General features: G+C 32.7%; 1 protein-coding gene across 1 annotated transcript in view; it reads left to right on the top strand.

Moving 5' to 3' along the window:
- The window catches only part of CNOT2 (CCR4-NOT transcription complex subunit 2), a 112,896-nt gene extending 92,673 nt beyond the window's left edge, over positions 1-20,223 (top strand). Inside the window, exons 7-16 of the mRNA XM_007463543.1 lie at positions 551-630; positions 3,281-3,406; positions 5,171-5,295; positions 6,312-6,432; positions 6,526-6,682; positions 9,100-9,161; positions 9,251-9,300; positions 11,124-11,224; positions 12,796-12,940; positions 19,080-20,223. Of these exons, the coding sequence (XP_007463605.1) occupies positions 551-630; positions 3,281-3,406; positions 5,171-5,295; positions 6,312-6,432; positions 6,526-6,682; positions 9,100-9,161; positions 9,251-9,300; positions 11,124-11,224; positions 12,796-12,940; positions 19,080-19,166 (1,054 nt within the window). The 3' untranslated portion in view covers positions 19,167-20,223. The remainder of the gene's footprint in view (positions 1-550; positions 631-3,280; positions 3,407-5,170; positions 5,296-6,311; positions 6,433-6,525; positions 6,683-9,099; positions 9,162-9,250; positions 9,301-11,123; positions 11,225-12,795; positions 12,941-19,079) is intronic.
- Positions 20,224-20,726: the final 503 nt, after the last annotated feature.

Raw genomic sequence — 20,726 nt, 5'->3', positions numbered from 1 at the left:
TTTACTGAGTGCCTTTTGTAGCCTCCTGAATGCTAAGGGCAGGAGATGCAAAGAAATATATGACATGAACCCTGTCCATGAGGAGTTTATGTTCTAGTTGGGAAAGACAGACTGTATGAAAGATCTTTTATGAAAAGTAATAATAGCACGTTTTACCAGTAGTGGAAGAAAAACAAGTATTCAGGAACAGTAGTCTTAAACTAAATTGCCTATTTTTGAGGTTTATTACTTCTTCCATTATATCCAGTAAGTTGGCTCTCCAAGTATACAAAACTATACCCTTAATCTCTTATTTTCCTCAAGGCGTATATAAATTCTTTGCTTTTTGTTTTTTAATTCATCTGTTTAAGATGTTTTGGTTCTCAGTTGTTCATGGAAGGACTTTAGGGAAGCTTTAAGTAACAATAAAGATTCAACTCAAAAAAAAATTAGTATTTGTTTTTAAACATGTTGTTTTATATGAGGAGATCAAAAGTAAACACTTTTGTTTTACTTCATCTGAAAGTTAGTGTTCTTACTGTATATCTAAAATTATTTTCTATGTACCCAGTATGTCTGGATTTGGAATGAACAGGAATCAGGCATTTGGAATGAATAACTCCTTATCAAGTAACATTTTTAATGGAACAGGTAAGCTTATTCTGGAGCTAGTACCCTATAAAAATACGATAGATCTTGAAATATAAAGCAATTCAACATACTAGTCAAAATATTAAAGGAATTTTTGTGTTAAGATGATAGAACTTAACTTAGGGAGAATTTGACAGGAAATAAGATTTAATTCAGTGAACAGTTGAAAGATAGTTAAATATATTTTTTTCACTTGGCATGTTAGTAGCATAGTGTTATAACATCGGATTTATTTCCTTAACATCTGGAGAAAGCGTAAACATTTACTTAGTCTGTACTTGTGCCTCAGAATCTTTTTTGCTTCAAGAGCTTTTCTTATCTCAGTCCTGTCACTACAGTCTAAACTAGGTTGAGTGGTATGGCATTCTGGCTATAGAGACCCAGATTGAAGAAACCTTTAAAATTATATGGAGCGCTTACAGTTTTTTCTTAATAGTTTTAATAATACTAATTTTGGCATTTTAACTCTTACAAATTTTTAATCCAGTTTTATGTGTAAAATTCAGAATTTAATTACATGGAAAACCAATTCTGATTTTGACAGTAAAGAATTCTTGCAGTCTGTTGGTTTATTTCTTTTACCAGCTGCTTCAGACAGAAGAGAACAGGAGGCTTTGTTGCTGTTCTGCTTCAGGTTTCACCTTCTTCCACCCTTGCCTCCAAACCCTTTCCTGAGAAAGGAAATAAAGGATGTTTTATGGTCATAGGAGCAAAAATGAATATGATTGTTGAGAGAGAAATACACGTGAAGGAAGTGGAAGGTGAAAGAATGATCAATGAAATGGGGCGTATGTGAAAGCACGAGAAGATTTAGTAATTGAAAAGACATTTCTGGCTATTGGCTTTTAATTTTTCAGTGTTATTGTATGTTTAGTAGCATAGATTGACCAAGTGAGACTTTAAAATGTCAGATTTTAGCATTTAAAGTTTTGCGTTCTAATAGGAAATACCCTATTTCATTGTTCCTCAAATGCAGATTTTTTTCATATTTTAATATCTCTGAAATTAGACTGCATGTGATAGTTTAATTAGCGAGGTTTTTTTCCCCTAAATGAACCATAAAGTAACAGTGTGTCTCACAGTGCCATCTTATATTCTGAATTATGGTTTATACACTTCTGTAAATTTTAGAATTATTTTTAAGTCTTTTTTAACTAAGTATATTTTACACTAGGAAAATTGTTTCCAAGTCTTGCCCTAAAAATAAAAATCTGTGAGTTAATACTATTTTTAGGTTAAAATTATTCTCAAATAATATATGGCAGTTTTAAACTCCATCTTAGAGGACCTGAAGAAGTGTATTAAAAGTTAATACTTATTGAAAGTTTTTAGTTAATTTATAATCAAGTAATTCAAAAGAGATTGCTTTTTAAATTAAAGCACTATATAAATTGTCAATGTCTATTGTTGCCCTTTTATATAGTAATATCTTTTTAAAATTCAGAATTCATGAACTGCAATTTCTTTAAAAACAATGGGTATGAATGATTTTATCTTTTACCCTTCATAAATTTAAATTGTCACCTGACTTGGAATGTAACTATTTCCTATCAACAAAGTAATCTTGAGTTAATAGTTTCTTTCTGAGATTCTTCTAATTATGAAACTTAGAGGAAAATTAAAATTAACTGGAAAAGGGGGCAAAATAAATTGAAAATGGTTATAATATACTAGATGAAGCAGATTAAAGAAAAAGTATAGTGCAGGGTAAAGCTAAGCTAGAAAATAAATTCTTCAAGAATTAAGAGTATAAGATTGTAAGAATAATAAATGTTGAGAAGAGATCAAGGTGACGATTAAAATAGGCAAGGTAGAAATGTTGGGTTAAATTTATTTTTTAAAAGGAAAGAAACTGATTTTTTTTTAATTCAAAATGAACAGAAATAAATTTTATTCATTCCGTATATATTTATTGAGCGCCTACTGTGTAATAGGTAATATAAACTTCTGGGCTTTGTATCATATTCTCATACAATTCACTCACTAGACATGGGAACCCTACATTGACCTATGTTCTCCACCCTACTTTATACCCTCAGCTGCAAAACACATGCACGCACACATGTGTGCGTGCACACGCACACACACATTTCGCACACTCACATGCATACACATTTGTGTATGGGACTAATAGGCCACAGGAAAAAAGAAGTCCTTAGGGCTTCTGCTTCCATTGCCTGTGCCTCAAATATGATTCAGGCTATCTGCAGGAGGCAGTGTCATTATCACACCTATGTTATAAAATGAAGCTCCAAGCACTCCAGATACAACCTCCGCTTTTGGATATAATGAAAGAGTAGTTTTATCGCAACAGTCTCCCCTCTTGCTAACTAACAACCTATAACTTGAGTACCATCTTTCACAGGGGAAATAGTGTATCACCTTACTCCCTATTCTCTGTTAAGTCTCTAGGATTTGGGATTTTTTATTATGCTAGTAAGTACATATTGCTTTGCTGAATTGTTCATAAAATTCTTTCACATGAAGTCAGTCCACAAATATTCATTGTACATTTACATATGCCAAGTACAGTGCTATACATTGTTTAGGAAGAAGGCACTGTTATTTCAAACTTTATTATAGTTGGTCTTTAATAACCTCTTTAAAATGTTTGTAGAATCAGTAACTAGTGTTTTTTCTTATTATTTAGATGGAAGTGAAAATGTGACAGGATTGGACCTTTCAGATTTTCCAGCATTAGCAGACCGAAATAGAAGGGAAGGAAGTGGTAACCCAACTCCATTAATAAACCCCTTGGCTGGAAGAGCTCCTTATGGTAATTAATTAAGCTTTTTAATTATGGCTAGTGAAAACTTTCTATTGCATGCACATATACATATATATATGTACGTATATGCATGTGTGTGTACACACATGTATTTATGTGTTTTCTAATCAGAGTAGTGTAATTTTGTCAGAGTTGGTAAATGCAAAGTGCTTTTTTCTCCCAGAATACCATGATAGCAAAGTGAAATGGGAAAACTTAATTGTATAGAAATCCCAAAAGGAGGTCTTCATTGGTATTCAGAAGTTATTTTCTTCTGGCATTTCTGCCTTAATTCACTTTAATAATGATTCTATGGTCTGCCTCTTCTCAATTCATCACACATTTTTTAAAAGAATACATTCCCACATTCCTAGTGATTAATAATGACTAACCATACATTAACAATTTTTTCTAAGCCAGTTTCTCAACCTCCACACTACTGACATTTGAGTAGGTAGTTTCTTGTAAATGAGGGGCTGTCCTGTGCATTGTAGAATATTTAGCAACATCCCTGGCCTCTGCCTACTCGCTGCCAGTAGCGCCACCCACCCACCCCCGCATTGTGACAACCACAGATCTCTCCAGATTTTGACAAATGTCTCACGGGGAAAAGAATTACCTCCTGTTGAGAACTGCCGTGGGTCATGTATAGTTTATGTAGACTCTTGGTCACCATTAATACCCTTTTTCACTGTCTTTAATAAATAAGAGATTTGGCTAATAGATGCTAAGTGAACTAGACATGAGAATTATATAACAGGAATGTAACCATATTCTTTTTATCCTTTGCACATACTTGTTTCCTTTTGGTAGAATCTGATACAGACCAGTAGCAGAAACAATGAACTTAGAGGGATCATTTCATCACTTTTCTAAGATAACTATTTTTCCCATTTTCAACCAAGAGAGATTTCTATGGCTTTCAAAATATGAATACAAATAACAACATGTGAAGAAGGGAAAAATTTATTATTATACACATTAAGAGTTTCCTAATTAGCCTTCCCCCCCAGAAAAAAACAAAAATGATCTTCCCTGGAAGTTGAGTACCTAGCTACTTGATTCTCAGTTCAGACTCTAATGTTTTTAACCTTTCCTCATAGGTCCATTTTTTCATCCCTTTAATCATTCCCGTTGCTCTCCTTGGACCATCTCTAGTTTCTCCATATCGTTCTTGAATTGTGGAGCCCCAAACTGGATATTGTTCTCCAATAAGGGCCTGACTAATGCCAAGTATAGTGGGAGGATTACTTCCCAGTTCTTGCATGTTTTACATCTATTACATGGAGTCCAAGAAAATCTGAAATAATATGGAGTTGTTTTATAATTGATTGCAATTTGCTCACCCTGTAAGTCACTTTCAAGTAGAATACTGACATGTTCTTTAAAATTTATTTTGTTCATTTGTATTTGACAATTAACTGGTATTTATAATAACTAGTCAAATATTTAAAGCAAGTTTTTAAACCAAAAGTTTTCATAATTATTACTAATATCAAATTATGTTTTTTCAGCATCTGTATGACATTAGATTAGAATTATAAGATTACCACTTATTTCCCTTGTGTTATTTTGTATATTTAGCTGTTAATCAGTATATAAGAATTTAGTTATTCATTGTTAGCCAGAACACCAATTTTTTGAAGTGTGCTTTCATAGCGTAATTTAAAAATCCTTTTGGTATATTATTGTGAGAAAAGTTAACTTTTTATAATTTGTAGCAAAATATCATAAATATCAATTGCAATTCTCTGGATTATTTTCATTACATAGTTGGAATGGTAACAAAACCAGCAAATGAGCAATCCCAGGACTTCTCAATACACAACGAAGATTTTCCTGCGTTACCTGGTTCCAGTTATAAAGATCCAACATCAAGTAATGATGACAGTAAATCTGTAAGTAACTGAGAATTATGTATGTGAATTATATAGTTTTTTTCCCTTCAGATTTCTGTTATAGTAACAGTTTTATACACTATATTAAGGACTTATTAAGTACTATTATGAAATTGTTTATCTTGAATATCTGTAATAATCTAACTTCTGAAGAATGTGGAAAACCTTTATAACTTAGAAGATAGCCTATTTTTTTCCCTATTTCATATAGGTTTGCAAATTTCTGTTGAACTTCTCAGAGTTAATTTAGACTTTTATTGTAGTCCCTGTCAGCTGGATCCCATGAAGTTTGATATTATAGCCTTCTAAGGAGCTGTGTTTTTCTTGAGTAAGTTTTCTCCTTGAAGAATCTTTATACACATTTTTATTCCTGTGTTGATTCAGCCAACCCAGCTTCCTCTTTCTGACTTAACGAGTGTGTTTATTTCTTCCACATTTCACTGAAAATAGCTTTTTGTGTGTGTGATGGGAGTTGTATATTGTTAAAATAATTGATAAAAGAAGATTATTGGGTAAGAAAATAAATATGAATTTTAAAAGTTCATAATTAAAATTAAAAAAATAAAAAGTTCATATTTTCTAACTTATCTTGGAGGTTTTTATGGTGATATTTTAGGTAATGTACTATATTTAGTTTTTCTTCTAAATATACTTCTAAAATATACTTCTAAAAATACTAATAAAGTATTGAGGAGTGTAACTCAAGAGTATCCCAAAACGAAAAGTTCTGAGATAGAGAGGTTTTTTTTGTCTGTGACTGAAGATCTGAGATAAATAAGAATATTTTCCATATATTTCTTGTCCTTTAAGTACTCAAATATGTACAATACAGGATTTATTTGTATACCATGGCACAGTTGTGGAAACAAAAAATTTCATGTAGAACTTGAAAAACAGGTAATAATTTACTACCAACTTAAATATAATAAAAAATGAATAGAAAAGTACTAGTATATGAACTTGAAATTTTTACACATAACAAATTTTAATGTCACATTTAATTTTTTTCATGTTAGAATTTGAATACATCTGGCAAGACAACTTCAAGTACAGATGGACCCAAATTCCCTGGAGATAAAAGTTCAACAACACAAAATAATAACCAGCAGAAAAAAGGGATCCAGGTGTTACCTGATGGTGGGACTCTATAAAATAAATCAAAGATATTATAGAATTCACTTCTTTTACTTTTTCCTCGAAGATAAAAATGACTATGTTTTTCTTATCCAGGTCGGGTTACTAACATTCCCCAAGGGATGGTGACAGACCAGTTTGGAATGATTGGCCTGTTAACATTTATCAGGGCAGCAGAGACAGACCCAGGAATGGTACATCTTGCATTAGGAAGTGACTTAACAACATTAGGCCTCAATCTGAACTCTCCTGAGTAAGTTTCTTTCTTTTCCCCCTACATTTGTGTATAGTACCTCCCTGCAGTTTTTAATTTCATGTCTGCAAATTATATCATCTGCGCCACTCATTGTTTCTGGTATTTGCTGACTCTTTGCGTCATTCCCTCTTATATTAGTTCCTGGATCACTCTCACTTTATAGTAATATTCCTCTTATAATTTAGCAGTTTCAGTATACACATATATGGTCTTTCCTAAATCCTGAAATCCCAGCTTCTTGAATTTCTCTCCTCCAGAAATCTTACCCTTCATCATACCTCAGCTACTCACTTCGTCATCCCTTTGACTTCGTCATTTTTGGTAACCTCAGTTTCTCTGTAAGATTGTGCTGCCATGCCACTTCCTGTTTTCCATTTCTCTCCCTCTTCTACGGGCTCCTGTAATCATTAGATTCCATTGGGACCTTCATCCCACTGATTCTTGTACCTTTTTACTGTTCCTCAGCATCCCTGTCTCTCTTCCCCTTAGATGAATTCACTTCCTTCTTCTCCAGTTAAATTCTATGGTCAGTCATGATTGCTTGTTTACATATACCCCTGACTGCTTTGCCCCTCTCTTGCTTTGTCATACTTGCATGGCAAAAACTACAACCCTGGTTATATCTGCCTGTTCCACTCTTGACCTGTGCTACTAAGCCTGGCTAGAGAAAAATACACAACTTCACTGCCTGGTCTCACTTCAGATTCATGGCCAGGAACCTCAAGAATAAGCCCTTAATTCTGCCAGCCATAATCAAGCTGGCATGCCTACTCCATTCATTCTTTTGTTCTCTTGTGCAACTGTTTTACACTTGCCTCTTCAAACCTCTAATACCTTTTCCCCTGTGCTTAGTGTCAGATGGTGACCTTGCTTTTTATTTCTACTTTACTAAGAACGAAGGAAGCAATCAGAAGAGTGTCAGTGTAGTCCTGCCACGAAATCAGTCACCTACAACCATCTGCACCTACCTTACTCTTGTCTTCCACCCTGTTGCCATAGCTGATCCATGCTTTCTACCTAAAACCTTTGAAAACTCAAAGATATGGATCTAACAATTTTTTGCACTTTGTTGCATATTTCCATCAGCATACAAATACGCTGTTACTTCTTCCATGTTAACAGATACCTTCTCTTGATCCAGCTTATTCTATAAGTTATTGCCCCCCACACCCCAATTTCTTTATTCTCCTTTGGAGCAAAACTCCTCAGGAGAGCCATCTTTGTATCTCCTATTCATTGCTACATTATTTCTCACTTTTTTTTTTTTTTTGGCTGTACTTCGCAGCTTGTGGGATCTTAGTTCCCCACCAAGGATCGAACCTAAGCGCCCTGGCAGTGAGAGCACCAAGTCCTAACCACTGGACTGCCAGGGAATTCCCTGTTTCTCACTACCTTTAACTGCTCCCACCCTGGTTTGAATCACCACCTTCTCTTGCTTGGATTACTCCATTAGCCAATCACCAGGTGTCCCTGATTCTCCCTTTGCCGCTTATAATCTTTTGTTCATATGACAGCCAGGACAATCCTTTTTGAATAAGTTCATTCTCTGCTCAATACACAGTTTTTGCAGTTTTATTATGATTAAAACCCCAAAATCTTGATAGGCCTACTAATCTGTACAGGCATGATCTGTGTCTCTCCTCTACCTACACCTTAACAGCTTCTCCCTTTATTCACCCTGTTCCAGTTTCACTAGCCTTCTTGCTGTACGTCAGACATGTCAGTCATAACTCTGCATTAGTTGCTCTAGCAGTTCCCTCTGACTACAGTAGTTTTCTACCAGATAACAGATGTTATCTCCCTCATATCCTTCAAATCTTTGTTCAGACGTGACCTTCTAAATGTGCCCTAACCTGACTACCCTATTTAATTATGCAACTAATCTTCCCTCCCTACCCCACCACTAACATGGAATATTATTTATGTATTACGTAAATTGTTTTTGTCTGCCTCCCTCCCAATCCACCATCTTCAACCAGAAAGTAAGTTTCACGTTATCAGTGATCTTTGTTATGTTTGCTAATGTATAAGCATGCTAGTGCCAGGCATATAATAATAGACACTCAGTAAATGTTTGCTGAATTTGAGCTTTGGTTTTTAATAATTGCTGATATTTTTTCTCTGGCCATATAAATGGGGAAGTAATTGTACTTTAATTCATTGTATTAATGAATTTAAAGCATTCTGAGTTGAAGTAATAATTCATATACAGATATGTGTGTGTATGTATGTATTTTTAACCTTGTTTCAGTTTCCTGCTGTATAAGTCATAGTAAAACCAAGAAAAGATATTAGTAATTTAAAGATGCTCATTTTACATTTTAAGTCATTGTTTTTCCTGATTTGCTGAAATAAAATTAGAAATCTCTTTTCCTACTTTGGACTTCAGAATGGTTTTTTTCTCCCTTATTCAGAAATCTTTACCCCAAATTTGCATCACCCTGGGCATCTTCACCTTGTCGACCTCAAGACATAGGTAGGAGAATCTATTTTTGTTCAGACCTTTAAAAAATATATTTGTAACTGAGAATCAGTTAATAAGGCTTTTTTCATTTTATTATCCAGACTTCCATGTTCCATCTGAGTACTTAACGAACATTCACATTAGGGATAAGGTGAGTGTAGTTTATTATTCTACTCAGCATGAACTTAGCTATTTTCAGGTGCTGTTTTGCAGTTCAGACAGCATAATATTTTTGAAATATTTAGCAGTAGTCTCAGGGGTATGCTTTTGTATGTCCATTCAGTTATATGTAGTAGTTTAATTTCTATTTTTGTTTATAATCCTGTGTTTTGATGAGGTCTGGGTTATATTTTTAAAATATTTTAAAAACAATGTTAGGACCAGTAAAATCTTCCTTATATTTAGTAACAGGGTACAGTCATAACCACAGTTGATGGGAATAAAGTAACTTGGAAAATTTGATGAATTTCCTTCTGATATTCTCATTTTATGTTTACAGATAAAATGTTTTTAATGAAAAAATATATATTTTAAAACTGTAATCTTTGACTTTTTTATGTAATCTCTTTCTGTGTTTTAATTACCTGAATTTCTAGTTATAAAATAATATTAACAGATTAGAACTTTAATCTTTTTTTTTCCCCCCCTGAGAAAGAAAACAACACTTTTGCTTTAGGGGAAAGCACTGAGAGTTCAATTTTGTTAAAATGGTATCTAGATTTTGGTTATGTGAAAGGATAGATACAGTTTGTTAAAAATGATATATTTGTGTTATACTTACGTGCATAAATATGTATAATATAAATATATATAAATGACAGCGTTCTGTGTCTGGGCCATGCAGTTGTATAGCCAAACTGTTGTTGATGTTGTGGACAGGCAACTAAAGAGATACACGTATTTCTCGACATGTCTTTTAATACTTGAGTAGATGGAAGACAAGAAGTACGAGATAGAGCTAGTTTTTTCTGTCTGTGGACTGTATGATTTGCTGCCACCTCCACTATAGCACTCATTTTTTGCTCCAATTATCTGAGGGTTCCAGAACCTTTTCTTTTGCCAGCTTAAGAAATAATAATTTAGGAGAATTTGTCACATTCAAGACTGCTGCCTGAATGGAGAGGAAAATGACATTCAGAGAGTGTGTAACAACAGTTAAACATTTAGATACAGGACTAGGTAAAGAGAAGAATGTTTTCATTTCAGTGAGCTTTTAATAAAGATTTGTGTTACTGTGAGAATTTGAGACTATTGAACTTGTGTTTGATAGTTTGGTAGGCAGTTATGTTTCTGCTTTGTGGAGCGACATGTAAAGCAGTCATCTTTTCGTCATCCATTTAAACAAAGAACTATCCCTTTATGATTTTTGTACTTAACTGTGATTTGCTAAAAATACATGATCGATTTGTGAATCACTGTCAAATGTAGATTCAGTTACTATTTCTAAGTCTTCTGTGAGGCACTCTACAGAAGGTGCATTCACATTGTCACTTAATTTCATTTACATTTTTAGTAATCCTTATAGGTATCATTGACTACATTTTATAACTGAAAGTTCAGAGACATTAAATAACTTGGATATGGTCATATTAGTCAGTAATGAAACTAAGACTTGAATGTAAGTCCTGCATTTCTGAGCAGCACAGTGTTCCACTATTGCCACGTTGAGTATTAATGAACACCTCAAGTAAGACAGTGTTAGGTCTTGCTTAGAAGTTTTTATTTAGCTTTTTTCCCCTATTAGTACCTAAAATAAATGTATCAGAAATAATTATTAAATGACTTTAGTCATTTAAATGATAAAACTTCTCTTTAGAATTATATAACTAGACCTCTGTAATCATGTAATAACAGTTGTCTGCTACAAAGAGGGGTTTCTGTTTTATCTTTCCATTTTTACTTTAGTGCAATCAATTATATGTTAGGATTTTCAAGCTCATTTTACATTTCAGAATAATTTTATTTCTTTTCCAGCTGGCTGCAATAAAACTTGGTCGATACGGAGAAGACCTTCTCTTCTATCTCTATTACATGAATGGAGGAGACGTATTACAACTTTTAGCTGCAGTAGAGCTGTATGTTCAAAGTATTTTTAAAAACTTTTGTATTATAGTGGATATTGTTTATTCTAAAAAATTCTTTTTTTCAAATGATGGTGGCTGTAGTTTTTGTCTTTGTTTTTAAAGTGGAACTATTTCTTCATCAAGAAATCTAAGTTTTTTATATTTAGTAAAAATTTACATTGAAACCTTATATTACCATGTCTTCATAATCACTGTATACATAAAAACAATTTCAAATTTAAATAACTGTAAATGTATAAGAAGACAGAATCAACTTGATTCATGGGTATGATGAATCTAATTTTTATAAATATGAAGTATAAGGTATGGTTCATAACTGTGGTTCATCTTACTCCTTGTGGAACCACGTATGTTAATGACAGTGAATTTCATCATTTAAGAAATATTTATTAAGCATTATATGGGCAAGGCACTGTGCATATTTCTTGTGTATTTTGAAATACTGATAAAGTCCACATTCATTATCAGAAGCCTATTGGCCAACTTAAATAAATTAGTCTTAAGAAATTGGTCCATTGAATACACTGTTTTTCTGAGCATTTTTGTTTTTACCTGATGCTCTAAGAATAAAAATTTTGTGTCATTTTTTATATGTCCAGGTGGTAACATTTTGTTACCAATAGACTATTCTATTAATCATGTTAACTGTAGAGTGAATTGTTACTAAAAACTTACGATGTAATGATTGGGAGACCTTTTTATAGATTTAATAAGTATTTTATAATATTCCTAATAACATTTCTATAAATGGCCTTGGATCAGATACTTTAAAATGTAAAATTCACTGTGTTGATAATAAATTGTTTTTTATTTCTCAATTGAGAATGTTTTTTTCCATGTTTTCCCTCATTTTTTGTAAGATAGCAATTGTTACCTGTTCATTTTAATTTATTCATAAGTAAATAAATTCATCAGTCATTCATTCATTCATCACTGGCAGTTCTGTCTCATATCTTATTTATGACTAAAAATATATAAATATATATAAAATATATGTCTAAAATAAAATATATGTCTAAAATAACCCCTCATTGTATTGATAGGGAGGTATTTGTTTGCATGGAGGTTTTTCAGCATAGTTACAAATTTTATGTGAATTTATGTAGTTAATTCAAATAGGCTTTGTATTTAGTTTCTTACAAAATAATACAAATAGTTGGGGGTTTTGTTTGTTTTAATAGGTATCTTAATTTCTATTGAATATTAAGAAGAACGAGAAAGGAGTGAAGTTTCTGGAAAACAGTGATCTTTGGTCTGCCAAAGTTTTTATCACATTGCTCATAGAGCTTTTAAGATCTCGTTTTGTTTGCATAAAAAATTTCTTCAGTTAAATAAAGATGTGTGTGTTAATTAAAGAGTGTGGTTTTTGGGCAAATTAAAGTCTTTTCCTATATTTATTTTACTAGGTTATATTTAATAACAATAAAAATCAGGGAAAAGAAGCATCAATATATATGTATTTTATGTGTGACTATTTTCTCAAAAATGTTTTACAAAATGTAGAAAATGTTTGATGTGAGCCACAGGAAAAAATTAATTGTCTTTTCTCTTAAAAATTGAAGTTTTAACCGTGATTGGAGATACCACAAAGAAGAACGAGTATGGATTACCAGGGCACCAGGCATGGAGCCAACAATGAAAACCAATACATATGAGAGGGGAACATATTACTTCTTTGACTGTCTTAACTGGAGGAAAGTAGCTAAGGTATATTTTTTTCCATGTGCAAATGTGTAACTATAAATCTACATTTTAAAAAGAAGTGTCCTCTTTTATTTGTTTATATGTACCAGTACATCCATTCCAATAATGTGCCAGATATTTGCTGAGTCTTTTAAAAGGTCTCCACCTCCTTGGCTTGATTTAAACTCTAGGAGAGTATCTGGAAACAGCTCATTTTACCTATAGTTTAGGAAAATGATTGAATTTGGTAAGAAATTTTGTAATTTTTCACAAGCCTTGGTAACACTTGAAATATTTTTGTGTCTACTCAGTTGTAAAATAAAGGTACCCTCTTGCAATCCCGGTTATGTATTCTTATATTATTATTACTTTAAGCAAATATGAGATTTGTCCTAAAACAGTATAAATTTTTTTTTTTTTTTTTTTTCCTGTGGTACGTGGGCCTCTCACTGTTGTGGCCTCTCCCGTTGCGGAGCACAGGCTCTGGACGTGCAGGCTCAGTGGCCATGGCTCACGGGTCTAGCCGCTCTGCGGCATGTGGGATCTTCTCGGACCGGGGCATGAACCCATGTCGCCTGCATAGGCAGGCGGACTCTCAACCACTGCACCACCAGGGAAGCCCTAAATATATTTTTATATATTTTTTTACATAATATATATATTTTTTCATATAAAACCAGTATATAGGCTTTTTAAACACTTGCACTCTTTGCAGGAAATGTGCTTGGGTTTTTATTTGCAAGTGATATAAAGAAAGAAAATCACAAGCGTAAATCATGATTGTTCCTTTGACTAGTATGCTGAATATTTGGGGAAAGAGGCCAGTGGAAAAAGTTGTTTTGGTTTGCAAATTTTCCTCACAAAAACACCTTTCTAACTGTCCCATGTGAACAGTTTGCATCAGTGTCATAGCATATTACACATTTGTGTTTAGTTCCTTATGTATGTACTTAGTCTACCTAGAAGAAAATATAACTCACATAGATTTCATAACTCCAGGATTTCTCGGAATGCCTTTTCCATTGATAGGTCTTAGGATTAAAAACTAAAGAGTTAGTTTTGTTGGTTTTATTAAGTTTAAACAGAAAAAAAATATTTCTTGACAGTTCATTGGGTAATTTTTTAGTTGTTGGCTTGGGTTTTTTTTTTTTTTTTTAATCAGCTTTACTAAACTGATAAAAGAGTAAAACATTTTAAAAAGATAGTGTAAAATGCTTACCAGATAATTATTACAAAATTTTACATCACAAGAAGACTTCATATAAAACATGAAAAAGAAATAGAAAGGATGAGCCCAACAAAAACGCCCAAAAGAAGACACATACAAAAGGTTAAATCTTTTTTTATTACTACTTTTGCGTGTTTCTCTAATGGTAAATGTCATTGCTTCTCAGACCAAGTCTGTATACCACCCTACACTGTATTTGAGTTATTTTAACAATTCTAATTAACATGCATGTCTTGACTTTAAAAGGTAGATCCATGAAATAAGTAATAAGTAATTAATTACAAATAGTATACAGGACATTGTGTATGTTACCTGTTCTTTAAGAAGTGTAGTGAAGTAGAAAACCTTAGTTTTTTGTATCAGGATTTGAAATTAACTCCTGTTTCTGCTATTCATACTTTGACCTTGTATAAGTTTCCTTTCCATGTCTGCTTCCTTATCTTGTAAGTCAAAATGACTTTTGCCTCCTGATTTATCATGTAGCTTAATTGATATTACACAGGCACATATATACACTGAGTACAGTGCTTGGCATATATTGGGTATTTGATATAGGAGAGTAGTTGTGGTAGTTTGTTGCTGTTGTTTTTATCATCATTATTATTACAGCTTGTTACTGTTCTTCCAAGATGGAAAAATTCTGATTATTGTTAGGTTAGGTGAATGGTTCTCAAACTTTAGCTTGCATCAGAATTACCTGGAGGCCATGTTAAAACACAAATTGCTGGGTCATACCTCCATTGTTTCTGGTTCAGCAAGTCTGTGTATGGGACCTGAGGATTTGCATTGCTAGCAACTTCGCAAGTGATGCCAGTGATCATGCTGGTCTTTGGCTTCATAGTTTGAGAACCTGGTTCTTCAGGAGAGAAAGTATCTTTGGAAGGGAAAAATTCTAATAGTAAATGACTGAAGTTTTCTCTATTCAGTTGAAGCTTTTTGCTCAGTATCATCATTATTCCAAACATATGTACAAAAAGAAATAGGTATTTGCAATAATAGATAGATGTGTAATTTTAGTTGAATTTTAGTTTGGTATCTGTGAAGAAATCAGCTTAAGTGAAAAAAATCAGTTTCCCAGAACTAAGTTCTCCCCATAAAATTAAATATTCAGAAACAACTTGAACATTAATAAGGCCCCTAATTTCCCACAAAAGCTATTCCTCAGTCAGGTAAATGTCATGTTAAAGAAAATTACTTGTGTGTGTGTGTGTGTGTGTGCACATAAAGTAATAATTTTACCTAATTTTATCTGATCTCTCCTATGTACAGTTGAGCTTTTGTCTTAACTTTTGCCTTTAAAATTTTTAGCTGTGAAGTTGGAAAATAAAATTTGAGAAATATTATTATTAAACTATTTTTGAAAAATCTTAAGGTAATTTACTGGCCACTTGTGCTGATACTCTTCAACAAAATTATCTTCATAGTGATGAAAGCAAACATTTCATAGTGTTGAAAGCAAGCAGAAATATTGGTTTCTATCAAGTATTAATATGCAGCTCACTTCTTTTGATTATATTTAAAGAATTCGTGGACTTAAAACTTTTAAGTTGTGTTATATTCACAGAATAAACTTTTCACAAAGGTTCTGAGTTTTTGTTTGTTTTGTTTTTTAAGGATGTTTTCAGTGTTTTTCCAGAAATTGGATTAGGAATTAAGAAATTTAGTTCCATAGTATATTTATTAACAGACTTCATCAAACTACAGAAAATCCATTGACGTGCCATGTCCCAAGTCAAAGTCCCCATCTGTAAAGTGGTTGTGGTTTATTATTCACAGGTAAAGAACATGCATTTAATAGCTTCAACTCATAAGAAGCCTTCAGTATGAATTAGTATTGTAAGTAATAGCTTGATGTTATCATGGTATCATTGAAAAGTATTGACCTGATCTAGACCATAATCAGGTCTTTAATCTCACTTCTATGAGGTTCTTCTTTCACTTTTGCAAATAACTTAATATTTTCAGAGAATTGAAGAAGTGTAATTTTAAGTAAGGGATTAGATTATTAAATCAGAAGTATTCCTTATCCCCTAAAAATTCTGTGAGTTCTAGGATTCAGCCCATTATTTATATAAAGAATTTCCTGTATGTCAATAATGTATGTACATAAAAATTTTGACACTGTATTTGCTTATTCTCTTTTAGATAATCTTGATTTGTCAGCAGACTATGTGGTCTATCCTATATCTAATTTAGCTAGAATAATTCACTGTCCCGTTAATTTAAAAATTTGTTATAGTATGTATAGTAGTCTCAATGAGTAAGATTTTTAAAATAATTTTATCCACAGAGAATTTTTAGGTGATAGAAGCGCCCCCCCCCCCACCATTATCAATAGCTTTCTCAAACTAAAGACTTAAAAGTTTCAGAACTCTTTCAGTCTGACTTCACCTTGTGGGTCCAACACTGAATAGGATTTTTAATGCTTAGGATTCTTTATCATATCATAACCTGCTATAAATGTGATTTTTTATACCTAGAACGCTTTCTAGCCTTTAAACGATTAGACTGTAATCTAAAAATCTTTTCTCCATTAAAGCAAATATATACATAGAACTTCTAATACCTGATCTTTGAATATTTAAAAAATTTAAGTGTTCTGTTCCTAAAACAAATGAAAAAAACTTGTGTTCATTGATTCATCAGCCATTAATTACACACCCTCTGGGAGCCTGGCAGCTCAGTAGTATTCTCAGTAGTAGGTAGTGATAAACAAAACAGACTTCTTGCCCCTACAGATTTTACAAAGGGGTGTGTGTGTGTGTGTGGTATGTGTTGTGTGTGTACATATAACATAAACATGTAAAAAAGATACTATCAGTAATCAGAGTTAGGGAACAAAGAGATTGTAAGCTTTATGTCTTTTAAGAAGAATGAAAATACATAGAAGAGAAAAAAATGATTTAAAAAAATGGGGGACAAAATTTGATTCTGAATCTAATATATAAGGTCTGAGATTTTCTTAATTATCATATTAAAATACTTATGCTCCCTAGGTTTAAACTGATCTTTTTTTTTTTTTTAATATGTAGCGGGGGGTAATGTGTGAATTGATGAAGTTACTCTAGTTTAAATTCTGATTATACAGTGTAGTTTACCAGTGCACAATGATGAGGATAAAACAACTGAAGAAAATTTTAATTTATATAAATATAACTTAGTGGAGTATATGATTTGTCAGTTACAAATAGACTTTTTACCCAGTAACTACACATACTTTAGAACTAAAATTAGCCAATTTTAATAAAAGAATGCTACAGCAAGAAGGTACTTCCTCCACTAATATAGATATTTATCTTCAGCCAGGCAATAAAATTCTTTCAAAGCCTGGACAGAGTAGGGAGAGAGGGAGAGGTGCCTGCACAATGCATTAGGAGGCTGTGGTGATTGTGATGGTGATTCTGGTGTTTGCTAGTTTTTACTGATAAGCAAAGAACCTCTGTGCCTTAGTTAACTCTAAAGTGAACTTTTAAAAAGTCATCACAGGGTGCCTTCTTTATCAACATTTGTCAGTGGACTGAATTTTTTCAACATTATTTATGGATAGGGGTGTAATTAAGTAGTTTTGGCTTTGGATCTTGGGCTAAAAATATTAAAAATAATGTGTTATACTAGAAAAATCATGTGCTTTGGTGTACTACAGATCTGGATCCTAATCCTAGATCTGCCATTTGTTGTATGACTTGGGCAAGTTACTTGTGAGCCTCATTTTCCTCCAATGCAAAAATGAAGATAACTATATCTACTTTACAGACTTACAAAGATGAGAATAAACTTAGCTTTGTCTCTAGTTTTGACACATATTAGGCTTCTGATAAATTATACCTGCTATTTCTGTAATTGTTATTATAATATCCTTAAATTCTAAATACTTCGTTTTATATCTCAAAATTTAATCATGACCTAGGTTTTCATTTTAATTTAATAATGAAATTTTCACTTAATTTAATAATGGAAACATCTACTGTGGGATTAATTTGAAATAAGACAGATAAGGTGAAATATGTTAAGCCATGGTACTAACATTACTTGTTGGCTTTCTTTAGTACATAATATATATTATGGTTCATAGTGTTTTAAATGGGGTTAACTGAGATAGTTTGTGCTACTTGAATTCAGGTTGTAGAATTAATAATTTTTGAACCTCTAGGTTTTGGATTTTAAAAGGTATGTTTTTGGTTTGCTTTTTTTAATATACAAAGTCATATTCTGTACTTCTTGATCTTGGAGTATCATGAAGAATTTGCTTCACCATTCTTAAATTTTAAAATTCATGTAGTGTTTTGAAAGTTTAATTAAAATGAGCTATATAGTTCATCTTCAGATGTGCCTACAGCAAAACCACTGTCTAGTTTGGGGTGGCTGTTACATCTTTTCAGGGTTTGGGGTTTGTGAAATGGGAAGTCTGGAGATGTGTGAGTTTTAAGTTCATTGTTTTCCCGAGATAACAAGTTTAGAATAACTTTGTTTGCTTTTTTAAAAAAAACATGTGATAAGACAAATTGGAAAAGCTTTTATTTCTAAACTTTTTTCATGGAAAAAAAAGTAAAGTTTTAAGTTTTATACTTCATTGAAGGTAGCTTTACTTTAAATATAATTTTCAATGCTTTTTATTAGTGATATAGTAATTGCTCCCTTCAAACTTTTATTTTTGAGCAAAAAAAAAAATGCATAGAATTTGTGTCATAAAGTAAATGTTCATGACTAGTCTCTGGCTTTTATGCAGAAAGTCTACATTTTTGTACTTATCAGGTAGAAACTACAACATATTTTTCTTCAAGCTATATTTTACTTAGCGGGAAAAAGAGTTGTTAATATCTCTGTTCGTTCTCATACCTGTAGTTATTTTATTTGTTCATATAGTAAATATATTTTGACAAAAATGTGAGATCAAACGAAAGGAAATCATCTAAATTTTTAAATTTGGTTTTATAGGAGTTCCATCTGGAATATGACAAATTAGAAGAACGGCCTCACCTGCCATCCACCTTCAACTACAACCCTGCTCAGCAAGCCTTCTAAAAAAAGACTTCCCTTTTCTTGGGGTATGGCTGTCTCAGCACAATACTCAACATAACTGCAGAACTGATGTGGCTCAGGCACCCTGGTTTTAATTCCTTGAGGATCTGGCAATTGGCTTACGCAAAGGGTCACCATTTGAGGTCCTGCCTTACTAATTATGTGCTGCCCAACAACTAAATTTGTAATTTGTTTTTCTCTAGTTTGAGCAGGGTCTGAATTTTTTCATTTATTTTCTTTTTTGCCAGCAGACAGACTTGGGTCTGTAAAGACAAGCAAGTACACTGAAAGAAGTTTACCATTTAGTTTCTAAAATGTAAAAAAGAAAACCCACAAAAGACTCAACAGAATTAGACCACAAAATTTGCATTGTTCATTGTAGCACTATTGGTAATAAAATAACAAATGTTTGTGCATTTTTATGTGAAGATCCTTCTCGTATTTCATTTGGAAAGATGAGCAAGGTCTGCTTCCTTCATTTTACTTCCCCTTCTGTTTTTGAAAGGCAGTTTCGCCAAGCTTAACGCAAGAATATATGACTGTTTAGAAGAAAGATATTGCCACAATCTCTGGATGGTTTCCAGGGTTGTGTTATTACTGAGCTTCATCTTTCCAGAATGAGCAAAACACTGTCCAGTCTTTGTTACGATTTTGTAATAAATGTGTACATTTTTTTTAAATTTTTGGACATCACATGAATAAAGGTATGTATGTACGAATGTGTATATATTATATATATGACATCTATTTTGGAAAATGTTTGCCCTGCTGTACCTCATTTTTAGGAGGTGTGCATGGATGCAATATATGAAAATGGGACATTCTGGAACTGCTGGTCAGGGGACTTTGTCGCCCTGTGCACTAAAGGGCCAGATTTTCAGCAGCCAAGGACATCCATACCCAAGTGAATGTGATGGGACTTAAAGAAGTGAACTGAGACAATTCACTCTGGCTGTTTGAACAGCAGCGTTTCATAGGAAGAGAAAAAAAGATCAATCTTGTATTTTCTGACCACATAAAGGCTTCTTCTCTTTGTAATAAAGTAGAAAAGCTCTCCTCACTGCAGTGTTGACTTTGATTTGAAATTGTGAAATTATTTCTTCAACATGAAAAACAGGAAAAACAACCTAAAGTTTTACAACTGAATGGTGTGACTAAACAATTTAAAACGTAGTCTTTTTTTTTCCAGCTTTTGACAGCTTATTTAATGGAACCATATACCGTTTCACTTGTAGGTTAAAAATGTAGACATTCTTAGTATTAACCAAGTTCAGAACAGAGAAAACTATTTTTTAAATGAATAATGACAGCATTAGAAATAAAACTTCCTGAACACTCTTGAGACCCAATCAAAATACTCTGCTTTTGTGAGAAGTGTATAAGATATTTCTTGTTAGACCTTTGAGATATATCTTAAAGAAGTAATGTGCAAATTAAGGTAAGCCAAAGAGGAGTGGGGTAGACTTCCCCTTCAATTTGATCGCCTGGTTATTTCACATACAAGTTGATGGATTCTTTTCCATCTACAGATAATATATTTTAAAATGTTTGAAGACTGAAGCT

Source organism: Lipotes vexillifer, unplaced genomic scaffold, assembly GCF_000442215.2.
Source record: "Lipotes vexillifer unplaced genomic scaffold, Lipotes_vexillifer_v1.1 scaffold602, whole genome shotgun sequence".
NCBI lineage: Eukaryota > Metazoa > Chordata > Mammalia > Artiodactyla > Lipotidae > Lipotes > Lipotes vexillifer.
This window is presented reverse-complemented; position numbering and strand designations above follow the sequence as displayed.